Source organism: Pochonia chlamydosporia, chromosome 4 (assembly GCF_001653235.2).
Source record: "Pochonia chlamydosporia 170 chromosome 4, whole genome shotgun sequence".
NCBI classification, from domain to species: Eukaryota; Fungi; Ascomycota; class Sordariomycetes; order Hypocreales; family Clavicipitaceae; genus Pochonia; species Pochonia chlamydosporia.
In genome coordinates, this window is record NC_035793.1 from 4355844 (window position 1) to 4382063 (window position 26220).

General features: G+C 47.4%; 6 protein-coding genes across 6 annotated transcripts; 4 read left to right on the top strand and 2 right to left on the bottom strand.

Moving 5' to 3' along the window:
* Window positions 1-574: 574 nt before the first annotated feature.
* Window positions 575-1273, top strand: VFPPC_08689 (ahpC/TSA antioxidant enzyme domain-containing protein; the record flags this gene model as incomplete). Its single annotated transcript, XM_018287354.1, has 1 exon — window positions 575-1273. The coding sequence occupies one exon, from the start codon at window positions 575-577 to the stop codon at window positions 1271-1273; it is 699 nt and encodes a 232-aa protein (XP_018144336.1).
* Window positions 1274-3645: 2372 nt separating this feature from the next.
* VFPPC_08690 (major facilitator superfamily transporter) lies at window positions 3646-5449 on the top strand (the record flags this gene model as incomplete). Its single annotated transcript, XM_022428622.1, has 7 exons — window positions 3646-3948; window positions 4000-4158; window positions 4210-4512; window positions 4575-5001; window positions 5060-5106; window positions 5259-5363; window positions 5444-5449. The coding sequence occupies 7 exons, from the start codon at window positions 3646-3648 to the stop codon at window positions 5447-5449; spliced, it is 1350 nt and encodes a 449-aa protein (XP_022284424.1).
* A 4536-nt stretch (window positions 5450-9985) lies between these two features.
* On the top strand, window positions 9986-10786 carry VFPPC_08691 (2,4-dihydroxyhept-2-ene-1,7-dioic acid aldolase; the record flags this gene model as incomplete). The annotated part of the gene is made up of 1 exon (XM_018287356.1): window positions 9986-10786. The coding sequence occupies one exon, from the start codon at window positions 9986-9988 to the stop codon at window positions 10784-10786; it is 801 nt and encodes a 266-aa protein (XP_018144338.1).
* A 2703-nt stretch (window positions 10787-13489) lies between these two features.
* On the bottom strand, window positions 13490-14320 carry VFPPC_14455 (mannosylphosphate transferase; the record flags this gene model as incomplete). Its single annotated transcript, XM_018292224.1, has 1 exon — window positions 13490-14320. One exon carries the CDS (start codon window positions 14318-14320, stop codon window positions 13490-13492), a length of 831 nt encoding a protein of 276 aa, XP_018144339.1.
* Window positions 14321-17834: 3514 nt separating this feature from the next.
* VFPPC_08693 (glycosyl transferase) lies at window positions 17835-18965 on the bottom strand (the record flags this gene model as incomplete). The annotated part of the gene is made up of 1 exon (XM_018287358.1): window positions 17835-18965. One exon carries the CDS (start codon window positions 18963-18965, stop codon window positions 17835-17837), a length of 1131 nt encoding a protein of 376 aa, XP_018144341.1.
* A 5326-nt stretch (window positions 18966-24291) lies between these two features.
* On the top strand, window positions 24292-25517 carry VFPPC_14456 (the record flags this gene model as incomplete). The annotated part of the gene is made up of 4 exons (XM_018292225.1): window positions 24292-24619; window positions 24779-24858; window positions 24927-25230; window positions 25330-25517. 4 exons carry the CDS (start codon window positions 24292-24294, stop codon window positions 25515-25517), a joined length of 900 nt encoding a protein of 299 aa, XP_018144342.1.
* Between the last annotated feature and the right edge of the window lie 703 nt (window positions 25518-26220).

The following is a 26220-nucleotide window of genomic DNA, read 5'->3' on the forward strand; positions in this document are numbered from 1 at the left end:
CCATCCTTCTCTTGATACGCTGACCTGGCCGATGGTTTTCAATTGCAGTGCTCTCAATCAGCAACCGAGCAGAGTCGACGACTTAGTACTCCGTAAACGTCATCAGTTTTTCACATGTCAATCATGATTGCCACTGTAATTGGATCGTTCACGGCATGGCTGTCAAATTGAATCTGGGCTGCGATCATTGGTCCAGATGGTTGCATCGAAGTCAAAACTGGACGAAAGCCCAAGCCATCTGGCCCGGAATGGTAGCTCTACTATGAGCATTTAGGTTGGAGTAAAGGCGGAATCAGGATCGGTGTTCCTCAGTTGCGCATAGTGATGCAACGCATTGAACGCATCCAACGCCAGAGTCTACACAAAACAGGTTTACTGAACGCTCAAAGACTTTGTGCCTCGTCCCATCTTGCATCATCCAACACTCAGACTCTTCCCCAGCTGTCATCAGCCCGGCTTGATTCATAAGCTCAACACAAATCTACCATCCGAAACCGAATAACCTTTATCAACTTGTCTCTTTACAAATTTTAATTACAATTTCGGCGTCTGCACATTTGTCCTGTATTTCGTCATGGTTAAACTGACCATTCCTGCATCCCCTCATCCTATTCCTGATGAAGATGTCATCTCTGACATCTATGGTGCCCCCGTATTCTCTCCTGATGGCAAGTCTATCCCGTTTGGCGATCTAGTCACAAATGAGGACGGTATTGTGAATGTCGTCGTCATATTTAGTAAGTATACTACCAGCGCCAACTCCGGGCTGGGACCAGCCATTGATAGTCAATCAGTTCGTCACTTCTTTTGCACCTGTGATCAAGATTACGTTCGTTCTTTAATGCTGTACCTCACACCTACAGTCCTCACTACAGCCCCGGCCGGGCCATCTAAACTCATCATCATCGGTTGCGGCGACCCATCCCTGATCCCGTCTTATGCAACTGAAACTTCCTGCGAGTTTCCGATATACACAGATCCTGCAGGCTATATATACGAAAAACTCCAAATGAAGAGTTCCTTGACTGTATCTACAACACCATCTTATGCGAGGCAGTCAGTACTCGGGCTTGTCATACGAAGCATGAAACAGATGGTCTTGAGCGGATATGATGGCTGGAAAGGCGGAAAGTTTCAACAGAATGGGGGCGAGTTGATCTTCAGAGAGAAGAAGTGCGTATGGATGCATAGGATGGAATCTATGGGAGGCCATTTGCCAGCGGAGGAGTTGGTAAAAGCTCTGCTGGGCGATAAGGATCAGCACACGACTTGAGGGCTAATCATCAAACTTGTTTTTCCTCTTTTGTCAAACTGTGCGGAAGCTCTAGAATGAGGGTACGCTCTTGAAACTTGAGCTTTTATGATGTTAAATGTGTCAGTCCTCTTGTAGGATCTTCGTGGCTTCTTTCCCTCGTGGAGGAATACGGCTCTGGAGGCTGAGGTGTGATGTAAGGAGCGGGTCGCCAAGTGCTCTCGCAAACTTGTGGTCACCTCTTGAGGGATTCCAGTACTCTGCGTAGTAGAAATTGGGAATATTAAGGAGGGAAGGCTGGCTTAGTTTGGTTAGCATACCTTTTATTCAAGTCCTTAATTTGGCGCCACTTTCCGATCATAGTACGATCTTATGTTCCGATCCCACTCGCCCAAGATGATGGTGCTAGACTACAAAATCGGGACCTATCGCCAAAGTTGTACGAATACCGAACTAGAAACCGACAAATGGTTGAGTAAGCAGCGAGTGATCTTGAAGTTCCCATCCCGGCCTCGAGGGCCGCACGGTACGCAACGATCTGCTGTTCCTTGAGGGACCCATTCCTGAAGCTCTGGGATCGTCTTCGTCTTACTGGAACCTCGACTACTATCCACTCAAAATACAGCCCAGTTGCCATGAGACACACTTATCTGGCTTTCGTGACGAACATGCAGGAACTTCTGAGCAAGAACGACGAAGCAGACACCACAACTTCGCTAGGTTTACCTCACCAGGTTCAGCTCAATGTTGGGCATCCAGTGAAGAGCCAGATGACCCTGTCCTTACCTACTGGCGCCATATCCACTCGGGCCACCCTGGCACATGATGTTGCAGATCCGTTTTTTGAATGTCAACTTCTAAAGTCGCTCACGGACAGTCAGGATACATCCCACGTCGAAGAGTTCCCCTACTCGAAAGCTCTGAAAACTTAGCTATAACCTAGATTTGCACACCTAAACTGTAGCCATGAATCTAACAACCACAACAAGTCTTTTATATCTTGCCGCAATATTAAACACAAGTCTCTGCACCCAACGGGAGGGAATGGCGAGATCTTCGCTATATATGCGCCTTTAAGGACTATTGATCTAACCCCTGCAATTCAATCTGTGGCTTGACATGGTGTTTCAAACAGCTTTTGGATTGGACCGATAGCGTGAGAGTTGAACGAAAGAGGAAAATGCCGGTTGAGGGGATATGCAAGTACATTGGTCACCTTCTGTTTTAATAACTATATCGGAGCGAGAATGTAGTTGCAAGCGTTACGTTGAACTATAAAATGCACTTCTTTCCTGCCAAAGCCACTTCTAAATTTCACACAATAATAACAAAATACATTTTATATTCTAAATTGTAGCCATTGTTGTACAAACCCCAATTATGATTTCAAAGACAATCATCCTTGCGGCATTCATTGCCATGGTCGCCGCGACTCCAATTGAAGTATAAGCAACTCACCTTTGACAGTGCCGACGGTCATTGCTAATGATACATTCATAAATAGTCCACTGAGAAGCGCGACGCCAATGCAGAGGTCAACCCTCAGGCTGGTGGATGGCCACCACATCGCACCTAAGCTTCATAAGATTAGGGGTGCAGGAACTATACAGTACGGACACTGCGCCATCCATGTTCTGTTGGAGGGCATAAAGCATTTCACATCGGTAGTGTCGAAGGTTTAGATCTATGTAGCATCTACTGTTCTAAATCTGCAAGGATGTTTTACTATCTGGCCACGCTGGACCAGAAATCGTCGTTGACCAACAGGAGCATTCTAATCACTTGTATATAGAACATGTGATTTCGTAATTTAGCTTCATTGGCTCAATTGGGGCTGGGTCACATCTTTGCTCTTAATGCCTGGATCTAACTCCAACTGTGTTCAAGGCACACCTTGTCTTAGACTTGGGCTCCCATCTCGTTGCTCAATGTACTCGTTGATCAGTTTGAGCTCTTTAAGCTGCCAGGGCATGGTAAAGCCATGCCCCTCTCCCTTCACGGCGTCAAGTTCCCGGTCACACGCTGATACCTTATTTACACTATCGTAAACGGCTATGGCACCGTCTAAACCGTATTCATCGCGGAACGGGGAGTAAAATAGTCAGGCCTCGAAGTTCCCGGCCGGCGCCCGACCGTTGCGTCTCCGACAATCGGCGTAAACCCCGTCATGACTGACCCAGTTTCTCCATCTGGAACTTGGCTGGCTCAACTTGGCCTGATCCACTTCGGCAGTTTATGCAGCTAAGAGTCTATTTAAAAGAGCAGCAGCTTGCTCAATCTATTTGATCCCTCAATTTCTTGACACGCAAATGGATTTGTAGCTTGGAAGCATCAATGGCAATGACGACAAAACTTCTCACCTATAGCACGTCAGCTGCCTAATCATCGCCAATATGTCGAGCACAACCCCGTCGAGGGATCAGCTGTCCATCACGCCTGAGCCACAACGTGTATATTTATCAACATATACAAGGTTCAGCAAGGGTCGGAAACTGCTGGTGACCGCATTCCTTGCCTACTGCGGCTTGCTGGCCACAATGTCAACAACCAGTGTGCTATCTGCCATTCCCGAAGTAGTTGATACGTTCAACACCTCAGCAGCGGTCATCAGCATCAGCAACGCAGTCTACCTGGCCTGCATGGGAGTTTCTGCCTGCCTTTGGGGTCCATGGGCCGACATGTTTGGAAGGAGATCCGTAAGTTTCTTGCCGTCGGTCGTTCTCTGCATTGATCTAACACATTTCAAGGCATACATCTGGAGCACGTTGTTCTTCCTTTGCTTCTCCATCGGCACAGCGGTATCCCCATCTCTGACAAGTTTCTTCGTCTTCCGAGGTCTCACTGCACTGCAGGGGACGGCGTTTCTGATTCTTGGGTCTAGCTGCATCTCGGATATTTATCATCCTGTGAGTACATTTGTCTCAATTTCCAACATAAGTCTGCTTACAATGTAGTAGACAGAGCGCGCCACATCGCTTGGTTGGTTTTTGAGTGGCACCATGATTGGCCCGGCCTTTGGGCCGATTATTGGCGGTATTATCGTTACATACTCACATTGGAGGGTCATATTCTGGCTCCAATCTAGCCTTGCTGCAGTGTCGTTTATTTTTGCGATATTTTTCTTCCGGGAAACCATGCAGGCACCGATATCAACCGAGGCCGGTCACGGAAGCGTTGTTCAATTGATCGGTGCCGTCGCAAGGAAGTTTAACCCTTCCATGGTCTTTAAACTATACATGCAAAAACACATGCTCTTCGTTGTAAGTCCCAACAAAAGCATATAGAACCTGCGAAGTTTTTCACGTATACTGATGATCGTTAGAGCCTAGCCTCGTCCGCCCTCGTTTGGAACATGTACTCGCTTCTCACTCCTATTCGCTATGTTCTGAATCCTCGCCTGAAACTAGCAACCCCCCTGGAGTCAGGCCTGCTATACATCTCCCCCGGAGCTGGTTACATACTTGGAACTCTTATCGGCGGCCGGTGGGCTGATCACACTGTCAAGAGGTGGATGGTTAAGCGTGGAACGAGGTTGCCTGAGGACCGCCTACGTAGCAGCTTGGTATTTCTCGGGATTTTGCTTCCAGGCTCAATGTTGCTGTATGGATGGACGGTTGATGCTCGACTAGGCGGGATACCTCTCCCAGTGATCTTCATGTTCTTCCAGGGAGTTGCGCAGCTCGCTGCATTTCCCAGCCTAAACACATACATCTTAGATGCGATGCAAGATAAAAGCGGCCAGGCTTCAGGTAATGTACTGTACTTACGATGGATGATGAGGATAGTGCACTAACATGTAGCGTTCAGCAAGTCATTATCTTATGCGATACCTGTTTGCAGCGCTGGCCAGTGGTGTATGTTTACCGCTTATCAACCGTATCGGCGTTGGTTGGACCTCAACTATATCGGCTGTCTTTCTCTTTATTTGTACGGTATTAGTGGTTCTTACTATTAAGTGCGGTCAAGGATGGCGGTCTGCAGGGACGTAGTTCTGTTGACCATACAGCAACTTGTGTTCAGGACGAATAACGTCACAACCAGCAACGAGCTAGCTACCGGTTTTGTCAAAATCAGCCGACTTCGAGGGTGCAGAATGGTTTCCACCGCAAAGGTCAGTGTCCTCTCATTATGAGGCAATGAACTTGGGGGTCCTCTACGAAATTAACAAAGAAGATTGACGAGTGGTGCCAGTTCTAGAAATTGACGGTGCATATTCTTCACAGCTTTTGAGGGTTTTTTTAGTTCCACTGGCCGTCGAACATCAATAATGCGTGTGGGGAGAGCTGATATCTACAGGATCTGTCAAGATTTGCATCCAACGCATCTGCTGGTGTACCTCCACGGATGAATCGTATCTTGTTCACTCTATGAGATTTGTTCAAATCAAGCATCAGGCATTTTCGTTTGCTATCTTGAGGTACTTGGTGTCTTTGTTAATATATTCAATACGAGTATGCCCGATTAATTGTGATGCGGTATCATTCCAAGCGAAACGCAGTGTCATTTCCGTAATGGGTGATGGGTGAAAATTACACTCATTGTATACAGAACACTTTGGCTCACGGGGGATCGCCGAGGTCACACTGCTTGATTGCTGTCAAATACACATCTATTCTAAATCCTACATCCTCTTATTTCTTTCATTCCTTCCCCGGGCATGTTTTAAAAATCCCCCCCACCTATGTACAGAGTCTCTTCCCTAGCAATATGCCACCCTACGAAGAGGCATAACCCATTCACATATAGCCTGACCGCCCAGCTCCTTGTAGAATCGGAATTGACAAGGCAGCATAAAGCAAATCGCGAAATGGAAAGGCGGTCTCCGCAGTGGAAATGCCTACATTGCATTCATGCTCCTACTTTGAAATACGGGCTGTCTTTCTTTTTGATGGGGCAACCGATGGAAGACTGTCCCTTCATTGTAATGTCGATTGCAGTCCCAGGAGGATCGCATTTGCCGGCCGTGTTGTAGTTGTATAGATTCGCTTTCTGGAGTTAGCAACTTGAACTCTTGGGCAGTTGGATTACTTACCGCTTGGGCACATGCACCACTTTCTGTCGATACCACAATGGGGCGGGAAGCTCATTTCAGCGCATGCACCTGGCTTTTTATCGCTTTCGGGGACTTCATCGGGACTAATAGGCGTAGAAGTGGCTCCTATGGCCAGCAGCATGGCGCCCAAGAGCATGGTGGTCCTCATTTTGAGATAGATGAATTTCAGTACTTGTGATAGGTGAAGTTGTGTTTGGAGATGTTCCGTGGTCAAAAAAGCAGGAGGTGGCCTGAATTTTATGTCCATTGGCGTAACAATGTCGATTGTCATCTTTGTTTCACTACAGCCGTGTTGGGACGGCGAACCAAAGTCAACATGTAGTAGTTGGTCGTCTTGGGTAGCAGTAGAGACAATGAGAACAAAGACGTCCTATTCTTGAACAGCTGTAATCTGTTCCCTGAACACACTTGGTTTCACTCTGTGATTAGTGGCTTTCAGTTGTTGTGCTTGGCGATTGTTTCGCAACGAAAGACACAAGATGCTGGGCTTGCATCGTCGGGCTGCAAACCACAAAAGACAATGAAACTCGCTTTATGCAGAAACCTCTCCATATCCTCGTCAAGGCAAGAGGAGCTTCCACTATAGCCCACGGAACTTGATTCCGTAACGGAAAACTTCATTTCACAATATGTCCGGCTTTGATCCCAAACATAGCTTGCTGACTCCCGCAAACATTCACAATGCGCTACTTGGAGCTCCTCAATCGAGCCAAGAGGCAAATGGGTCAAACATAGACATTGGCAAGGTGACATTTAACTGAAATATAGAGAGACCTTCCCTTTATAATTCTTTGTGGAAACAAGCCAAGTGCTAGTACCACGTTGTTTCGCCTTGATGTATTGAGACATTCCAGAAACTAGTTACAACAAAGCAGTCATCACGTAGCACTTCAACACGCTTTTATTCCACCACAGTGCGTTGCTTCCGTTTCTTAACAGCTGCAAATTGGGAGGTGTCTGTCGTTATATTTGCAGCAGCCCTTGCCACAGGCGTTGTTCAGCTTGGTAACTCCGTCGTGGCAAATAATCTTTAATCATATTAGTTCGCAACTCCAGAAGGGATAAAAACGCTATCTTGAAACTCACAATATTGGAACAAGAGTTGTCACAAAACAGAGCGCCTTCACTAGTCGAGGGGCATTTATCGCCAATCGGATGACTGGGAGAGCAGTCTGCAGCCACCCCGGTAGCGGCTACCATGACAGCCATAGCGCTCAGTAGTGTGTTGAATTGCATGTTGAGTTTATGTTGAATGAAAGGAGTCAAAGTTTTAGTGGTAAAAGGTGTAGATTGATGTAATTTCAGAGTAAGTACACTCATAAGCGAGCAAGCGGGGGGCTTTATAGCCATCTGGCACTGGCATGTGCCCGGAAATATCGGCCAGAACGCCTCGACAGCGTTCAACGTAATCTGACAAGATGATTTATATTTTTAGTACACGATTCATCAGCCGTAGATACTTTCCGCGCTGAGCTTGTATTTTGACGATCGATATGGAGTGCGGACCAGTGTTGTGTGGACCAAAACGATGGGAATCCTGGTATTTGAAATTCTGAACCCACCGGAATCTCACGAACTTCGAGTACCAGCGCCGTATCGGGTATTCCCAAAAGGAGATAGGTTTGCCGAACCGTGCTGTAAAGGCAAGTTGAGCCGTGATATATGGTCAGAATTCGTCACTCTTCGCCAAAGCAACGGAAATAGAAACTACAGCACCCAGTCCAGTTTTTTCGGAGAATTCTGTTTACTTCTCAACCCTCTCCGCTTTTGCATATCTACTGATCACTTCACCATATCTACTATTCAACGTTCCTTTCTTCGAAATAGGCGTTTGGCGCAGCGGGAACGCACCATCTTGTGTCAATAAGCAGTATCGAACAATGTTGCAACGATTTACCAAAAGAAGACTACCACACATGGCACTTTACCGAGAGAAAACAGAATATCGGAAGCAGTCATCTCTTGCAACTAATCATGTCCGGGGCGCTCGGGCACAAAACCCCGACCAACGGATGCTCGGCGTGGAGCTCTTGTCAGCATATGAGATTACATGCATGCACAGAGACCCTATAAAACTGATAGAATGGGGCTTCGTCTGACTGAAAGTAGGGGCATAGACGCAAATGTACATATTGACCCGATTTTGCGTATGTACAAGGTGGAACAACGCTTCCACTGGTGAGGCAATGATCTGCGAGTTTGTTACGAATCGAAATATCCCGCAACTCACAATTATTACCCATGCTACGGGGTGTACTTGTTACAAGTATATTTACGACGGACCGTACGTACAGCTGACATATGAACTTGTTTACGTGAAGTTGCTATGCAAAACTGGCCGAGCCACGCCTATGATCCCCAAAACCTGTGTACAGGCATAGTGTCACAAAGTCAGGGCAAGAAGCTAGTTTATTCAGCTGTTTGCAGTAGAATGCATTTATGCAGATCGCAGGTTAGTGTACCACAGAATGCAGTTGTGTCATTATATTTTGTAGCCTTGTCGCACATGGACCATATACTCCAGATGTCCCTATGTCACATAACTTCCAACCAGTACCAAACTGGCCAGCGCCCACTCAGTTACTCCAGCTATCCTTCGAGTCCGCAATAGTAAATATCAGAATCTCGGGTCATTCTCTATTCTTAGGCACAGCCCAACGAGTAAGGACGACACAACTTGTGTGTGAAGCTGAATCATGCCACGCCGTACATAAACTGCCTCCAATATGCTGCCGCCGTTGGCACCCTTCACCTAACCATTATGCGCGAGTTGATCTTTATGCCAGTTAGCGTCGAATCTTGTCATACCAAGTGCCACAACCCACCAGACCACAATATTGCCAAGACACTCTCTCCAAGTGATGCGTGGCAATCTTGCCTCCTCGACGCACTCCAGAGTCTTCACCGCCACGAGCATCGCAATGATGCCCCAGTACCATTCGAATAACCGCGGGTGTGCACATGGCAGTGTCTGCTACCAGACGACATATGGAGATATGTTAGTGTATACCAGGATGTGGGCAAATGCTTACTAGACTAACGATGCAACGCACCTGCCAAAGTCAAAATGCAATTGACAGCGGCCAGCCAATAGGGTCAATTTATCTGTCTGCACATTTCGGGAATCAAGCTGACTCTGACTTCCCCAATATTTAAGGACTTGCCGTTGACTCTGGAAATAACATACCGTTGCTAGTATTCTCAACACCATCCGTACCATGCCGACATGAGTAGAATGGGTGTAATGGGATTGGATAGCGAGGCCGATATGTGGGCCTTTTGGAAATCATGAAAGGACATGGAAGGAGCTCTCAGTTGGTTTGATAGTAACTTGACCGATCTCTGGACTCTCGAATGTCGTCGTGTCGAGGATTTGCAGTCCAGATGTCCTCGCTGTGGATGTGGGGCAATCACCTCCATGTCACCAGTTGACCTCTCACCTCTCACCACATGCAGACAGACTCTCGAGTCTCAACACCACCAGCTTGCCCTCCGTTTGTGGACTCGGCCATTGTCTGGCAAAAGGATAAAGGCTAGGCATCTCATCTTATTTTCTCAAGACTCATATATCGCAGCCTTCGCCGTCACTCAACCTGGCTTGTTTTCCCTGTCGGAACAGAATTCAGCTCCAGACATCTCTTGACCTCGTACTCTTCAGGAAACAACCCCTCACGCAAACAATGGACTTTCCAACAGCCCTCACAACCAAGATCGACAACCCTCGATTGAGGCTGCTCAACAAATTAAAATCCGGAGAGTATCCTCTAATGACATTTATGTCCATACCATCAGTGCGACAAGCCCAAATTGTAGCACTGACTGGTCTGGACGGCATCATCCTCGACTGCGAACATGGCCACATCGGCGACGACTCAATGCACAACTCGGTCGCAGCCATCTCTGGCCTCGGTGTATCACCAATCATACGCATTCGTGGTCCCGCGCACGATATCATAAAACGAGCACTTGACACCGGTGCGCACGGCATCATGGTGCCCCAGATCAACAACGCCCAAGAAGCAGAGCAGATTGTCCAGTCTTCCAAGTTTCCACCCCAGGGTGTTCGTGGCCAAGGCTCAGCGTTCCCTGGCATTGGACATGGCCTGACGATACCCGAGTACATGAAGTCTGCGAATGAGACAATCCTGACCATGATCCAAATCGAGACACGCGCTGGCGTCGAGAACGTAGAGGCGATATGTGCCGTGCCAGGCGTTGATCTAGTCTTTATTGGACCCAATGACCTGGCGATGTCGCTGCTTGGATATGTACCTGCCCGAGGTGACGAGCCGGAGTTTCTGGCGGCGATTGACAAGATTATCGCGGCTGCTCGAAAGCACGGGAAGTGGGTTGGTCGTTTGGTCAATGATGGGGCGAAAGCGAAGGAGGCTAGGGAGAGATATGATACTGTTGCTGTTACGGGGGACACGAAAGCCATTCAGAATTGGTATCGGGCTGAGCTTGAAATTGCTCGGTCATGACAGTACTTATAGGCGATGGGGGCAGAAATGCGAAACATGTGCCCGCTCGACGCCTAGATTGACAAGAGATACACTGACGATAAACTATCACACATATCTTAAGCCGGGACAAACAGCCAACAGGCACAGGTGGCGTACAACATGCCAGGTCCTCGTTCCTCCGCTGGTTGAAAGACGTAGGATGTCCCAGCAGTGAATGGCTTCTCCGTTCGCACGCATTGTTCAATTCGTAAACACTTACGCGGCAATCTGCCGACCAAGCTCCACAGCAGCACGGCGCTATATGGCGCTCTCGATTTTCACATAGCACAGTCCAACGACTTTACAGACTGTTCTTATCCTCATAACCAAGTAGTTCCGTTGGTACTCACGGTTTCATGTCATAGCCCCATGTCCAACAGCCAAAAAATGTTTGCTCCCATCACGGCTCGCGCGTAGATATCAAAAGTTGCCAAGAGAAAGTCTTCGTCATTGAACGGCTCATGGACAGACCATAAGGTAGTTCCCTCTCAATCTAGGCCAGAAATGGAAGACTTTACAATAGCTCCACATCCAGTGTCTCAGCAGATGGTAGTGATGCCTGCCTAGGAAGTATAGCTACCAATAATAACAAGGTTGATAATGGCAATCCAGCATGAGACAACTTGACAGCGGAGTACATCACATCTAGAAGTACTCTGTGGTAAACGCCACACTTCCGCTTCTTTGTTGCCCCGTGAACGTTTCTCCCCTACAAATGAAGAGTGATGGAGTCTTGCTTTTCTGGTACTAGACATTGACTACTAGTAGATCAATCAATTGGATCGCTTGCTACGGGCTGGCTACTCCCTGCAGCCTTGTCATCTAATTATTCGCTGGGTTTCACAAATGTCTGGTTTCTTGAGACCTGCCACCCGTCGCCCCAGAGAAGCGATCACTTGTGCCACATGAATGCCTAAGGAACGAATAGTATATGCTGATATAAATACCGTGTGGTAGCTGTTAAGAATTTTGACCTTCAAAAGCAAAAGACCAATTAGACCACTTGTTACACCATTCCCTCTTCTTTAAGAACTACCAATATGACAGGGCGACTATTATACACATTCTACTTGCTTTGTCAAGCATTTTCTTTGACAACAGCTCAGAGCTGTGTGGGAACTGCTACTACACATGGCCTGGGAAATAGCGTCGACTGCGTCGTCCAGCCGAATAGTAACGATGCGATTGTGGCAGTATTTCACCCAGGCGATAAGATCAATATTCGTTGCAAGCAAGAAATAAACATGGGGTAAGTAAAATTTTGTATCTTCATCCTGATTGAGACGCTTACAGTGATTATAGCTCTTGGACTGCTCTTTTTTATCGCACCGACAAAGATTGCTTCGTTGGGTACGGTCATGTTGATAGATGCAACCCGAACGATATCCCAACATGCCAATAAGATGGTATATGGGACCCTGGTCAAGCAAATTCCCGCTTAAAAAGTTTGTTCGATCGCAGTCCAGATGAAGGCGCCATCGCGCTGCTTTATCCCAAATAGTGTACTTAAGGTAAAACACATCATGAACAAGTAACAAATTCGGATGAGGTTACCGGGTTGCATTATTTGGTCAACGCAAATGTTGAACTGCAGTTGTGCATGCGACGAGATAATGACACATTCTTTGGGTATCCTGGCCCAATTCTCGGTATCGCATCTAGTACAGGCATCAGAAGGCACGTTCTCTATTGGGTAAAACGGGGGATGTCTAGCTCATTGTATTAGAGGATTATCGTTTTTGTCGTGAGAAAGGGTAACTCGCTCACCTCTGTCAAACTTGGACACTACTTACAATATACTTGTTTGCCTTGGATTTAAGCCTTGGCCTACAGCTTTTGTATTCACTCACAACACCCAATGCAGTTGCCACTGCGGAACTGCATTACTTCGAATAAACGCCGACACGACACCCCAGGGGTCAAGGATACAACTAAGGAGAAAGGAAACACGTTCTGAAGGCATTGGAATAAGAAGAAGAATACAAACTCAAAATAGAAGGACAAATTTGGAGATATGTCTCCATACCGACGCTGGCGATGGTGCCACTACGGCCAGGTTGTGGGTTGGCAGTCATGGCGGAACCTTGTTGTACCCCAACGGCGAGACAGTAGAACTGATTTTACCGAGGACATGCACTAATAGTGATACAGGTGGTCAGTTATAGTTTGAAGAGGCAGCAACTATTGTTACTGTTTCGTTTCTTCGGAAACAATAACGGTGATCCGTCCTGGCTTTACTGGCCCATCGTCAAGTTGGTTAGCCAACACTTTCCGGGCTTCTAGGGTCTCTTCATCATACATCCGCTGGCCCTGGCCGGCCATAAAATCACAATGGGAGCATGTTGGGAGAAAGTTATCGTGAAATATTAAATTTTATGCCGTCCCAATCGTAAAATGCTTTTCCCAAGAGCAGACTCGCCGCTCCAATCAGGTCGGATGGGCGATCGTCTACCCTAATGCTGGATGATATGTACAAAAATGAATCTAAAGATTCTATTATATATTCTCGTCGTATCCGGTGGGTGTTAGTCATTACGCTGGGATCCATTGTTTACCAGAATGACTCCATCGGTACCTATACGGCATGTTTTGTTAGCAAGCGCGCTTCCCACTAGATTTACGTACACTTCGCCTGAATAGTATGGGCGGATGGAATGCATCCAAGTATCCGAAAATATCTACTCACCCTGAAAATTGTTCCCTCTCTGTACTTGTCGAACCGTACTCTGCTCGCAACAGCTCCGTTGCCCTGGCCGGAACCAAGGCTTTGATTCCCTCAAACTCACTCACTTTAAGCGGCCACAAGTCCGTCTCAGAATATCGATGCTCATCCTTGCAACTCCACTGGCCCGGCATATCTCGCTCTCGCACGGCCGTAATGTCGACATACATGCCATTGTCCGTGTCAATCCACCGCGCATCAATGATGTTCATGCCATCCCCTCGATCAATCTCGACATAATGTGGATTAATATCGAGCAGGTACGTTTTTGAAACATATTGACCATTCGCACGGTTGAAACTATATCGAAACTCCGTAAAGTTCATATTCTTCGCGATATGGTCCAACGTCCCGTGAGACAGTTGAACGTCGAGGTCCGTATCCCACGGCAAGATGTGCTCACCCCACCACCAGCCCATCAAAGTGCCGTGCGCAAGCCATGTCTCAACCTCGTAATAGTTCGTGATGTTGAGGTAGCTCCGGATAAGGTCTTCCAAGACCAATCTGCGTGGGCCGGGCTCCAGTTCTTTCTGGAAGAACCTCGTGTCGTAGTGCATGAGGTTATAGCTGCCACCGGGTTCGGAAAAGTATTTCGGAGACCCTTGGCCGATATTACTGTGCGCATTCTTCTCGATATCTTGAGCCGGTATGGGAGTTGGTATTGCGAACGGTACTTTGACACCGCCGAGAAACCGGGGGCTCTGAAACATGACTAGACCCGTGGTGAGGACTGTTGCGATGCAAATTGCTGCGCAAATGCGCAACACGAGGTGCACACGGGCGACGACCATATTTTTTCTCGGATATATATACACTGTTTTGAGATTTCTTATGTTTTTGGCCAGTGATGGCACCGGGCGTTGTTCGCTACAGCGTCGTCAACATGGCATGGTGATGGTGGCGTGGTATGTGTGGTTGGATGGTAAAGCGGATTTTCGGACGCAAGTATCAAGTACACGCTCAGGATGAAAAGTAATGCTACAAGTCCAGAGTAACGAGTTCTATCGTACGAGGATTCGTATCTTCGTGAAATGCCGTTTCAGTGTATGTCATATGGATATGGATGTCCATCTCTTCAAAGGGAACGTGCCGCTTTTTGACCAACCCGCTCAAATCAAGGCCGCGCAAGCACATTGTGAAAGGCTTGCTCTACGGAAACAAGAACGGGACTTAAGTTACGCCCAAGCCGAGGGTTCTCGCTGTGCTCCAGTCAGGGATGGCGAGGGAATGTGGTCGCGTGCTCATCCAATGCGGCGCTTCAGGGGTACGCTAGAGGACGACGACGGCGTGATACTATTTCTTCACTTCGTTACATGTACACTACTTGGCAGTCCCCAAGATCCATAGCGGATATGAGTGGATTCAATGTTGGTTTTAACCATCTTGGCGGCCAGCATTGCGGCTATTTACATGGGAAGTGGTTCAAAGATACTGCAGAAGAGATCCTCCTCCATCACAAGTTGCCACATGTGTTGTACTGGGGCCCTTTTCTCATGTTTCCGGTCTATGAAGTCCATGTATTTATTCGTCAATGTAGAGAAGCTGACCAGAAACACACAGTACTGAGTATCTAACACCCAGCCATTGACATACCCAGACCAAGGACGGCCACATGCAGCTTAGCAAGCCCAATGTAGCCGCCACAACAGCCGCACTCCAAGCGGCATGGCAACCAAGCACCTCTTGTTCTCGTGCGAAACATTTGCCTGCCAGAAAGTAGTGCGTGCGTGGCCTTCAAAAACACTCCCCGGCCAGGGTGTTGGGCAAAATAACGCCTTCATTCCTTGAATGCATGGCCAAAGAGACTCTGGAGCCGGGGCAAGGAGTCCTTCTTTCCCAATCGGGGTTTTGGCTCACACAGCAGCCAATGACGATCACGCAAGCGGGGGAAAACATCGGACATCGGCAATTTTTGTCCCCAATTTCTGGCCGCCACTTTCCGCCACAGGATGAATCTTTTGGTCTTGACCCGGATCAAGCGGGCCGAACGGCTGGCCATTCTTTGTTTTCTGTCTTGTTCCTTTTTTGCAAAAGAGTCGTGTCATTTTCTGTAATGCATTGTGAGCATTGAAGCATGATGCTGTGATGCGCTGCACGAGAATGAGAACAAAAGAATGCGCATTTAAGCCGGCACTTGGACTGGTGGAGCAATGCTGGAATTCGAAAGGTCGATAATTCTGGAGAGGAGGGCTGGGTCTGGTCTCATGGCAGAAGCTGACATGGAGGCGTGAAACTCGCGATGGTTGAGGAGCCTCATTCCGAGAAAACCAAGAACACAGTGGTGTCGACACCGCTCGACTGTCTCGTCGCCCCGGATATAGCAACTGGACATGCGACAATAACGCCTCATGTTACTAATAGCCACCGGCCCACCTGACACCAAGCAAGACTGGCGCCCATGCTCATGCCCAGCACGCGTCACCATCTTTCGTGCGTGTCAACATTTTCGATGCCGTTTCGGCGCCGTCTTGGACCAACAATGTCGGACGAGCATGGCCAACCTTGCCGGCAAGACATGTGGTTGAGTCTGGGGTCTGTCCGGGATGTGGCTCGTCAACAGAGTCAAATGGTGACGCGTGCAGAAAGAGCCAAGACTTGTGGTTCTTGGCACTGATCCAATCTGCAATTTAATACTTTACCCAGCAGTCTATCTAGGAAATGTGGCTTGTCTCATGCGACATCTTGCTACTTCGGTGGCTTGGCCCACGACCTAAGGCCTCAGGAGCAGGGTCCTTCACGCTAATGCGAGTGGTCTACTGAATGTTATCCATCAAAATTGATAGGCTGGTGGTTACAGTACTAAATGCCACACTCGTTTGCTACGGGAATGCCGAATATCCGGCTTCAGACCGTATCAATCAGTTGCTGTCGGCATGGAAAGCAGCGTGCTGTTGCCAAGCTGCTAGAAGGGTCTGGACCACTGATCATCGTGCTGTTACTGGTAATGAAACCCAGATCGGTCAACTACAGTTTAAATCAGTTGAAATCAGTCCTCGACGGCAGGCAAAGAGACTCTCGGCTTCCTTCACGTCGACGGCCGCCAAGTCTTTACACAAGTTGCGAACTCACAGCTCAGTTACAGAGAGTCGTAGACAATGTTGCCTTCTGGTTGCAATGAACCATATTGTATAATTCTACACATGATTCTCCCCACTCCGTCGAATGTTTCGGTTACCCACCCTTGGTTCATGAGAGACGGATACGCCAGAAATGGGGAATGACTGACCAGTAATACTGGGAGGAAACTTGCGCGTCTGGTAGACTCCCTGTTCTCCGGTACCGGTTCGAGGGGGGTTATGTATTCGTTTCGAACGACTTTCTTTTGGCTGATGGAGAATATCTCCAAGTGATGATGTTCACGTGAGCAGTTCTCCTTCACTCTAGGCCCCAGGACTGAACAGAACCCGTATTCAGGCGCATGCGCTGAGCATCCTACCTAATGTCAGGTTCCGTTGTATAGCGCTCTTGACCACTAACAAAGCCGTCGCTCTTAGACTCCGGGAACCCCAGCAGCAGTCCGGTCAGGTATATATTCACTCTGTCTATAAAAGCATTGCCAAGCTCTAGAGGAATGGGAATAGCTTGTTAGTATTGTGGATTCCTAGCTCCGACGAAAACGATCTTTTTCAGCGAGCCAAGCGAGAGGCAAGACAAGCAACCAAGGAAGGGGCCACACCAGCGAAAAGGTTCCCTAGAATGAAATCCACTACCCTGAACTTCGAAAGGAAGAAGCTTATTAGCGAAAGAAGCTTGCCAGGTAGGGTGGGTAAACATTCGAAAATAGTGGACACGGCCCTCCCTGGTCGGCAACCAAATTTAAAGGCTATACAAGCAACTATCTGCTTTGCACTAGCCACAGGACGGCTGGAAAATGAGCGACATAGAAAACCTGTAGCGTTCTCCTAATTTACTAACTAACCGCTCATCGACAACTCGTGCTATAAACAGCAGACGCCGCTTTAGCTACCAAAGATAGAATCCTGAACACTTAGAGAATAAAGCCTCTAAGCAAGCCTATTATAAAGAATAATAAACCACGAGAAACGGTAGCAAAATAATAGGATAGATTGTAAAAGCATACACTACATGATGAGGACACATGGGCTTTAATGAGACACGGGCTAGCTTTAGAATATACATAGCTTGTCGGTTTATAGTTGCCCTTTTTGGAGTTTCTCCACCGGGCGTAATAAAAGTAAAGTAAAGTAAAAGCATATTACAACAATGTTGAAACCCGTTGATTGATAGAGTGACCATGAATCAATTATGTTTGGCTGCTGGGACACAGTAACAAAGTTGTCATTATCACGAATCATTTATCTCGAATAAACCACGCTCATACAGGATCTTAGCAATCGGATAAACAGCCCGCGCAAAATTGCTACGTCTTTCTAGCACATAGCGTGGTGTAATGCGATCGAACCCATTGACTATTATCCCGGATCGTTTTGGATTGAAGGCATGGAGAATATATGTCCTTGACCAGTCATCCGCCCATGGCGGAGGCATCTCAGAATGATTCCAGGTGTCAGCAGACCCATCATTGAACGATGGCAAGCCATCGCTGGGGACAATGCCTTCCAAGTTTGAGGTTGTGTCGTTGTGAACCTCAAATAGATGAACGCAATCCTCACTATTCCAGCTACCAGGGCCGAAGGCCTCTCGTTCCATAATGAGCATCTCCCCAGGCTCGGCCACTAAGTGCTCGCTCACACGAGTTATAACCTCATTACTATGAGTGGTCCAACCACCATCGTATACTTTATGCATCTCTTCAGCCCAGAGACTGATCATCTTGCTGCTCTTCTTCGACATGAAGGTACCACTCATTACTTGTCCTCCAAACTGCCTTCCGCTAATGGCGTTGAAGCCACTTTCGCGAAGGACTTTTATGTCTCGCAACGGATGTGCATCAAAGTCAATATAGGTACCTCCGAACTTTCGAATAGCTTGGACCCGTACGAAATCTGACTTGTGCTCAATAAGACTTATTTCTGCTCCGTTGCTGGCGTGCGACGGAACTAAAGCTGGTACTGCTCGTAGACCCGGTATGCGAAATATGAGTCTGCTCCATTTCCCAGATAGTCCGTCTCGTGCGCGGTTTATTGTTTCCTCAGGTGCATCTGTGTGCAAGTATATGACTTTGGGGCGCCAGTAGTAATAAGCAGCGTACACGGACAGGAAGTCGCTGAACCGGAAGATAAGGTCGCTGCCAGAATCCTTGAGTATGTAGACGAAGTGAGCCAAGTTAGGGATAGACTCTTCCGAGAGGCTCCGAGCTGCTTTATTTGGAGAGTTGTCTTTTGTCCAAGCAACGTGATATCCGGCGCCAGTCATGAAATTGTAGAAATGCCACAACACTGCGAAGGCAAGTACGACAGTAAGGCCACTGTAAGTGAAGCGCGTTGGCAGATTTCTAAGCAGCATCGTGGTCATTGCGCGACGCAGAAAATGTGGCTTTCTTGACAACTACCAGTCAGAGTTTGATGAACAGAAGGGCTGCATTTTGGATCATATAGCCCAATCTGTTGGAAATGAGCTTGCTTATACTGCATGTCTACCGCAAAGATGCGGATGGTATTTAAAGGCGCACCATTGGGCCAGGGCCGGATTGAGAGAAGCTAAGTCTAATGACGGCATGATCACGGGAAGCCTTAAGTATGATCTACGTGGCATTGACCAAGAAGCAGACCAAGCATGACACCGATCCAGATGTGTAGCCATTGGCAAAACCCAGGCAGCCCTCAAGGGCACTGTATCGTACAGCATTTAGGCAGGCAATTTCTTTGATAGGCGATCTTTGTTACAAACGAATAGTCTGAAACTGGTAGTCGTACTACTATTAAAAAGTCAGTTCGGAATCTCTGTGCAGTAGCCGAGCTGTAGTGTCTGGAGAAACACTCTGTCGCATTTGGTGGAAACGACTTGATCCTCTCGCCAGGCTCACACTGGCATTGCTCTGGATTCACAAATAAGTGCAGGGTTTTCTCCCTATAGACAATCATGGTAACTTCTGATTGTTTCCCAAAGATTCTCTGATGATCACTACCACATTTGTTTCTATCCTTGAATAATAGAGGATTACGTGTCCATACTCGAAACCTCAACATTACCCGAGAAGGTGGCCCGTGAGAGCTAGCGAAGCTTCCTTCCTATCTCTCTGCACTGCTCCCAAGAGTCGTGCATCAACAGACCGGCTAGTAAATGCTGGCTACTCCTACCCTTGCCCGACATACCTCTCAAGAGATTCATCCGATCATGAAGTATGCATGGCCTAATGCTGAACCCACCACTGGGAGTACACAGCTTACCCAGATATCACCACAGTCACCGAGTACTACTCCTGCACTGCCACATTTGGGAAAGGATGTCAAGATCTAGTCGCTCACTCAAAGCAAGCATAGTGAACTACTGGTTGGGAGGCAACAGCAAACATTATACCGCTGCCTTGCAGGCAGCGGTATTCCAAGGTATTTAGTGTCGTATAATCGCCTATTTTGTGAAGAAGGAAGGACAGCGAAGGCAAGAATGAGCCGTCGTTTTCTCAGTTGACTTCAGCTAGTTTGAATCTCATAACATGACACCTTCAGGCTGCCAGATCAACGCCGTCCTCCGCACCACGTATGGGGCTGAACTTTTTTGCCATGAGAGGGTTCAAAAGGTTGCCTATAATCTAGATCACTGCTCAGTTTGGCGGGTGACGCCCTGGGTGTCGAGAAGCTAGCGCATAAAACGAAACAGTTGTCAGATATAACGATAGACTAAAGACGGAACTACCTTGGTATATTTCGGAAGAGGACACAAGAAATCGTACAGCACACAGCACACATACCCATCGCTAAAATTATCTCTTTATAATACGTGAAAAGAGGCAGCTCGGATGTCGGATGCGCGGCCGTACTCACCGCACCCCCAATGTAGTTTGGTGCTTGGCTCCTTACAGACATCAATAGCCTGACTAGTTCCTTTAACTTGGCCTTGTCCACGACTCGCGACAAAATATTCCATTGTAGGAACTTTTAGTTGACTCGTGCTGCCCCCAAGACACCCACAACTTACGCTCTATTTCTCTTGGCATGGCATAGCGTATGGACAGTTTGTGCGCCAGGGCTCCTAATAGTCCAAACAGTCAGTCTGGACACCTCAGACTGGACCGTTTGTCGGTACGTCATCGTCAAACCAGACTATTCGTGGGTGCGTCATTGATAGACTGGACTGTTGGTCCGTCCGCCATCGTCAGACCAGATTGCAGTCTGAACTATTAGTCTAAAACATAACATACGACTTGTAGTGTCACGATCAATAGGATTCAACAGCGCCTGCAGGTGCGAAGCCTTAAAGAGAGCTGGCCCAACCGCCTGATGGCTGACCAGGCACCTGAAATACAAGGCCGATGGCTAGGGAAGCTATTCAGATTACTATAAGAAATTATAGATAACCCTCACTAGATAGAAGAGATTAAGAATGATAATCCATGTCTATGTCGTTTATAACTGCAGAAATACAGCTTATTATACCGCTTGAATCGATTGAGCAGGAGATGAGAACCTTAATGCAATTGTAACGCGCAATCGCAAAAAAGCCCCTAAAAACCATGTGATTGGCAAAGACACCGTGATGGGACCTGTATCACCCGCCATCTTAGTTGATGTCAGACTTTGTCGAGCCAGTGTATTGTCAGAATACGATGACACTACAATATCACGAAGAGATTTCTATCTTTAAATGTACCATCTCTTCTTCTTATGTCTTGTTCCTTGTTCTTTTATAAAGGCGCGGAGTGGTGCAGGTGGTGGCCGCGCATTGTGCGATTTCATCACCCATATCGCCCACTCTTGCACTTGTAGAAGCCTCCCTAGGTGCCGTTCAAGTGAGGCTTCCTTCGCGGATTTAGGAATAAAAATATCCAACTGGACAGCTTTTTAATAAGTCCTAATCGCTAGGTAGGAACTAGATGTTAGATTATTCTTAAAGGGGTTAGAACCTTGTACCTATAATATGGATAGGGTTTATCTAGTATACGCCTAAACCAGTGTCTATTATCTATTGAGGTTCTATCCTCTCTGGGAACTTCTAAAGAGACTATATCCCCTACTTTTAAGTGTTCCTTATCTTGCCTCTTTGAATCCTTTTGCATCATTCGAGTTCGTGCTCTCTGCATGGCTTTCTGGGCCCTCTCAATTATTGGGTCTCCCGATTGGGATTGCTATCAGTTTCACTCACCCGATGGTTCGAGGTTTGACTCCTCGATTATAGCAAACGATTAGTCCATCGGAGAGCTTTGGTCTGGTGGAGTAACCCATACATTAATTTCTGAGCCATTGATATCAGGGCTCGCGGCAAATCTGACCAACACTATCCCGATACCCAGCTGCAAAATGGAACAACAGGCCACTGACAATCTTTCTGTCCTTTTACCACAAGAAGTAATCATTTTTAAACCTGTCAGGTCTAATAGATTGTAGAAGTAGTTCTCCTAAACTGTATTTATAGAGTTAGGTGATGGCATGGGGTGCTGAAAATTCTCGCCAAGTTTCGTCTGATTGATTTTCGAAAGACAGTACATTCATACCTCCATTCGCAACTTCGTAGAAGATGCGACTCGGTTTTTGGCGTGACTCGTCCACAAGAGTCCGTTGGCTATAGGAACTCTTTGAGTAGATGCCCGCCAAAATAACAGCGGTCCTTGTTGGGTTTTATCTAGTAGACTGTTAGTTCCATTGAGAAATTAGAATTTGTAGGTTATGCAACCAACTTTCATTGCACTCTCTTGTCCAATTTGGCCGAAGCCCATGTAAATTTCAGTAATAAGCTCGCCATGGTCGATCAGCATATGTAGCCGAAATGCATATGACATGGATTCACAAAAAGACAGATTCTCGCCGTCTTTATGGGTATGAATTATGAGTACTTGAGGGTTCCATAGCATCGAATAGCCAGATGTCTGCGAATCGTTACAAGAGAACGCAACCATCTGACTGGCGTCGCGCTCGACTCGGCGGTCGATGTACTCAGATCTACCTCCCTCTGATGGCGGAAAGCTCCAAGCTATCGGGTTCTGGCCAGCAACCCTCAAGCCACGGAGTTTAATGCCATCATAGAGCTGCTAGTTTCACTTAGGGGATATAATAGTGTTGAGCTTATATCGGATTCACCAAGAATTGAGACATTCGTCTCTGTAATATCCATGACTCGCCACCACGTATGTGGAACACTTTCGAATACTGGCAAGTCGCCCAAATTAGCGAATAGCCCATTTATAAGGCCGAGGTGGTTCTCCCAGGTGTATAAGCGGTTAGGAATCTTGGTTGATGGTTGGAACACAAGCTCCGGATGGTGCTGGCTTTTCGAATTTGACAGGGATGAGATGTACATCTCCCCTTCAAAATCAATACGCTTGCACCATATTGATCTGTCTAGCTTTACGTGACATTGCTCCGGGGGGTTTCATAAACTGCGAATCATTGTCACAGCATGATGTGAAAGTAGTTCTTGCGGAACTAACCGACAGGTATCTAACGGAAGTCGCCGACCATAGTTGTTTGGTTCCCCTTTTGCCACGAGTTGATTTTGTTGCCTTCTTGCTCCCAGTCCTCCGGCCACTTGGTAGCCCGAGACAGAAAAGCCAGCCAACAGGTTAGAACTCAGGCAAGCCAGAATCCAGTTTTGACGCCGACGTTTCTCTCTCGTGGTGCTTCGGAAGCTATGTCTGGTCGCCTCAATCAGACGTTCTAGACATTCAAGGTGCGAAATACGGAGGCACTCTAAATGGCAACTAATTCAAATCCATCCGAATCATCGTATTCAAGTACCCTACACAAGCCGCACTGATCCCTTTGGCAAGCAATCAATCGTTAATCTGGGGCAAGGTCAGCACGCAACATTGAACGCTTCGCAGCGAGAGCGAGCATGTTAAACATAAAGCGTACAGACCGCTGCTTTGTCACCCTGAGCAACATCAAATGGGCATAGTCCACATGGGGAGGTCACGTTAAGTATGCTGAGTCATTTAGAAGGCGATGATCTGGATGTAAAAGGAAAATAAAGCGCGAGATTGTCTAGTAGACCAGCGCCCCTCTAGAATGATTTAGCACCCTAAAAATGGGACCCTTGCCTATTGATTGGCTATTGGTATCTTAGTATAATCTTGCACTCCTGAAAAAGTCGCCGGACTACGGAGTAACAGCTATTACTATAAATTATCTACCTAGGCCACCAATGAACATAAATTAAGTCTGGTAGAATAGCGTCTGAACTGCCGGATTAGCAACTACAATAGTAGTGCCGTAGGCTGAGGCAGAGAATTAGTCCTATAGTCTACTGATCGTAAGGAGCTACGAACGAGGATCTGCTTTTAAACAAGATATCGTGTTTCTGTGGCACCTCACCTACTGCCAAGACTTGCACCACCCATTTTTGGTTTTTAGCCATCTTGCAAGAAAACCAGAAAGTGAGGCTTAGCATGTATACGTTGCACATTTACGTAGTGGCGCGTGTCTCACAAGTAATATATTTTGTTCAGCCTGGTGTGGAGAGCTTCATGACACGCACGAATGTCGGGCAGAGTACGAAGTAACATTGAATATGGAGTCCTCTATACGGAGTATTAGGTACCAAGCTTATTGGGAGAATAGAAACTCGCCCGTCGTTGCAACATTTTCGAGTATATAATTCCCTTGTCCACCCACCAGCCAGCCAAGACGACCTCCTTATAACTTATCACAACCTTCGTCTCAACCACGCATATTGTCCAGACGGCAAGATGCCAAAGCTCATCATCATCGTTGCTGCAGTGGCAGCTGTTCAGGCAGTTCTCTTTCCTTTACCCCCCGGCCCGTACGGCGTCGGCCTGCGAATTCAAGACTATACCGATAACAAACGCCTGGATCCCTACGCGCCCAAGGGTCAAAGCCATTATAGGCGTGTCGTGATTTCCGCATTTCTGCCCGTTGAAAAAGAGAAATGCCAGACGGAAGCAGTACCCTACATGCCGCCTCTGACAGCCGCCCAAGGTGACGGGCAACTCGTAGGCACAGGTTTCGCCAACGACTCCCTTTCCAGTGCTAAGATGCAGGTTTGCAAGCTTTCCTGTGACAAAACATCCACCAGGGGAAAAAAAACTAAATATCCGCTGGTCCTCTTCTCGCCTGGAATGCTCCAGACACGGCATTCATACAACACTGGCGCTAGGGCTCTGGCAAGCCAGGGATAAGTTGTTGTGACCATGGATCATGCTTACGAACCGCCAGTGGTGGAATTTCCAGACGGCTCTGTCATCAAAAATACTACTTTTGAACTGAATCCAACAGTTTTCGCACAAGCTGCAAATGTAAGGCTTTAAAAATGCTGTACCATCATTATCCTTCTGTGTGGCTATGAGCTAAATGTCTTGTGCAGGTTCGCGCAGACGATGCCTCCTTCATTCTCGATATGCTTCACAACCCTTACACACTGGCCAAGCTCACAGCAGGCCTCTACGGCCAAGTCGACCCGGAAAGGATCTTGATGTACGGCCACTCCCTCGGTGGCGTCACAGCTTCGAAGGCCATGTTCCAAGATAAGCGTATCAAGGCTGGTATGAATGTTGACGGCTGGATGTACGAACCTACCGTCGTCAGTACCGGACTCGATAGACCCTTCCTCCTGTTGGGAACTCCGAAACAATATGATGAGTTGGATTCCAACTGGCCCGAGTTCTATGGTAACGTGTGAAGTTCCAAGATGGTATTGGGCGTATCGAACACAACCCACCTTTCCTCCCCCGATGGGCCGCTGCAGCTCACAGTATTTACTATACCAGAGGAATGGAAACCTAAGATGTATGAGATGTTCGGGTCAATTGATGCCCTTCCATTGCAGACAATTACGAATGAGGTCCTGAGCGGACTTGCCGATGTGGCGTTCAACAGAAATGACACCAAGCTTCGCAATATGGAGAAATTCCCCGAGGTTTCCATTGAGCACCAAGACTTTCCTAAAGGCCGTTGATAGCTGGCGACTAAGTGCTCTCGGCAGCATAAACTCACCTTGCACTTTCTTGGACTCTCTTATTGAGTGTGATAGTAACAGGGACCCCATCCAGTCAAAACTTATCATGCGACCCGGCCTATGAAGCAGTTGTCAAGAATGACAAACAATACTAGAGAGGATTCAGTTCGGTTTTCAATTCATTTCTCTACTCGATTATTAGAGCAGCGTCTAGATGTGCCCCGGTGTGGAGGGTGCGTGGTTTTAGAAACTTAGGCTGTCATTGAGATTTTCCTTGTATCATAACTCCATACAGCGGTAAAGAAAGACTTTTTACAGGCCCGGGGGTAGTAATAGTAGAATGTACAGTACATAGCACTGTGAACAAAGATTGTAGATATTTAGATTCGAAACTTAACATAGCTGTAGCGGCCGCTAGACTAACCAACCGGTGCCACTTCACCAAATCGAATAATTTAACCGCGTTTCCCCCCTTCCTTTGCTGGTTCACCCAACTTCCGTCTTTTTCTGCCTGCCAAGCCCATGTTGACACAAAGTCTGTATACCATCATGCACAGTTTCAGGGCTTCCGTGGTCATTTGCCATTTTGCTCTACCTACAGTGTTCCCCCATCGTTGGTCTTTACTTAAATGACCTTGAATCCCCCAGGATGTATTTGTACCCGCCTCTTCAACTCGACTGCTTTGTGTAGTTGTTCTCCTCT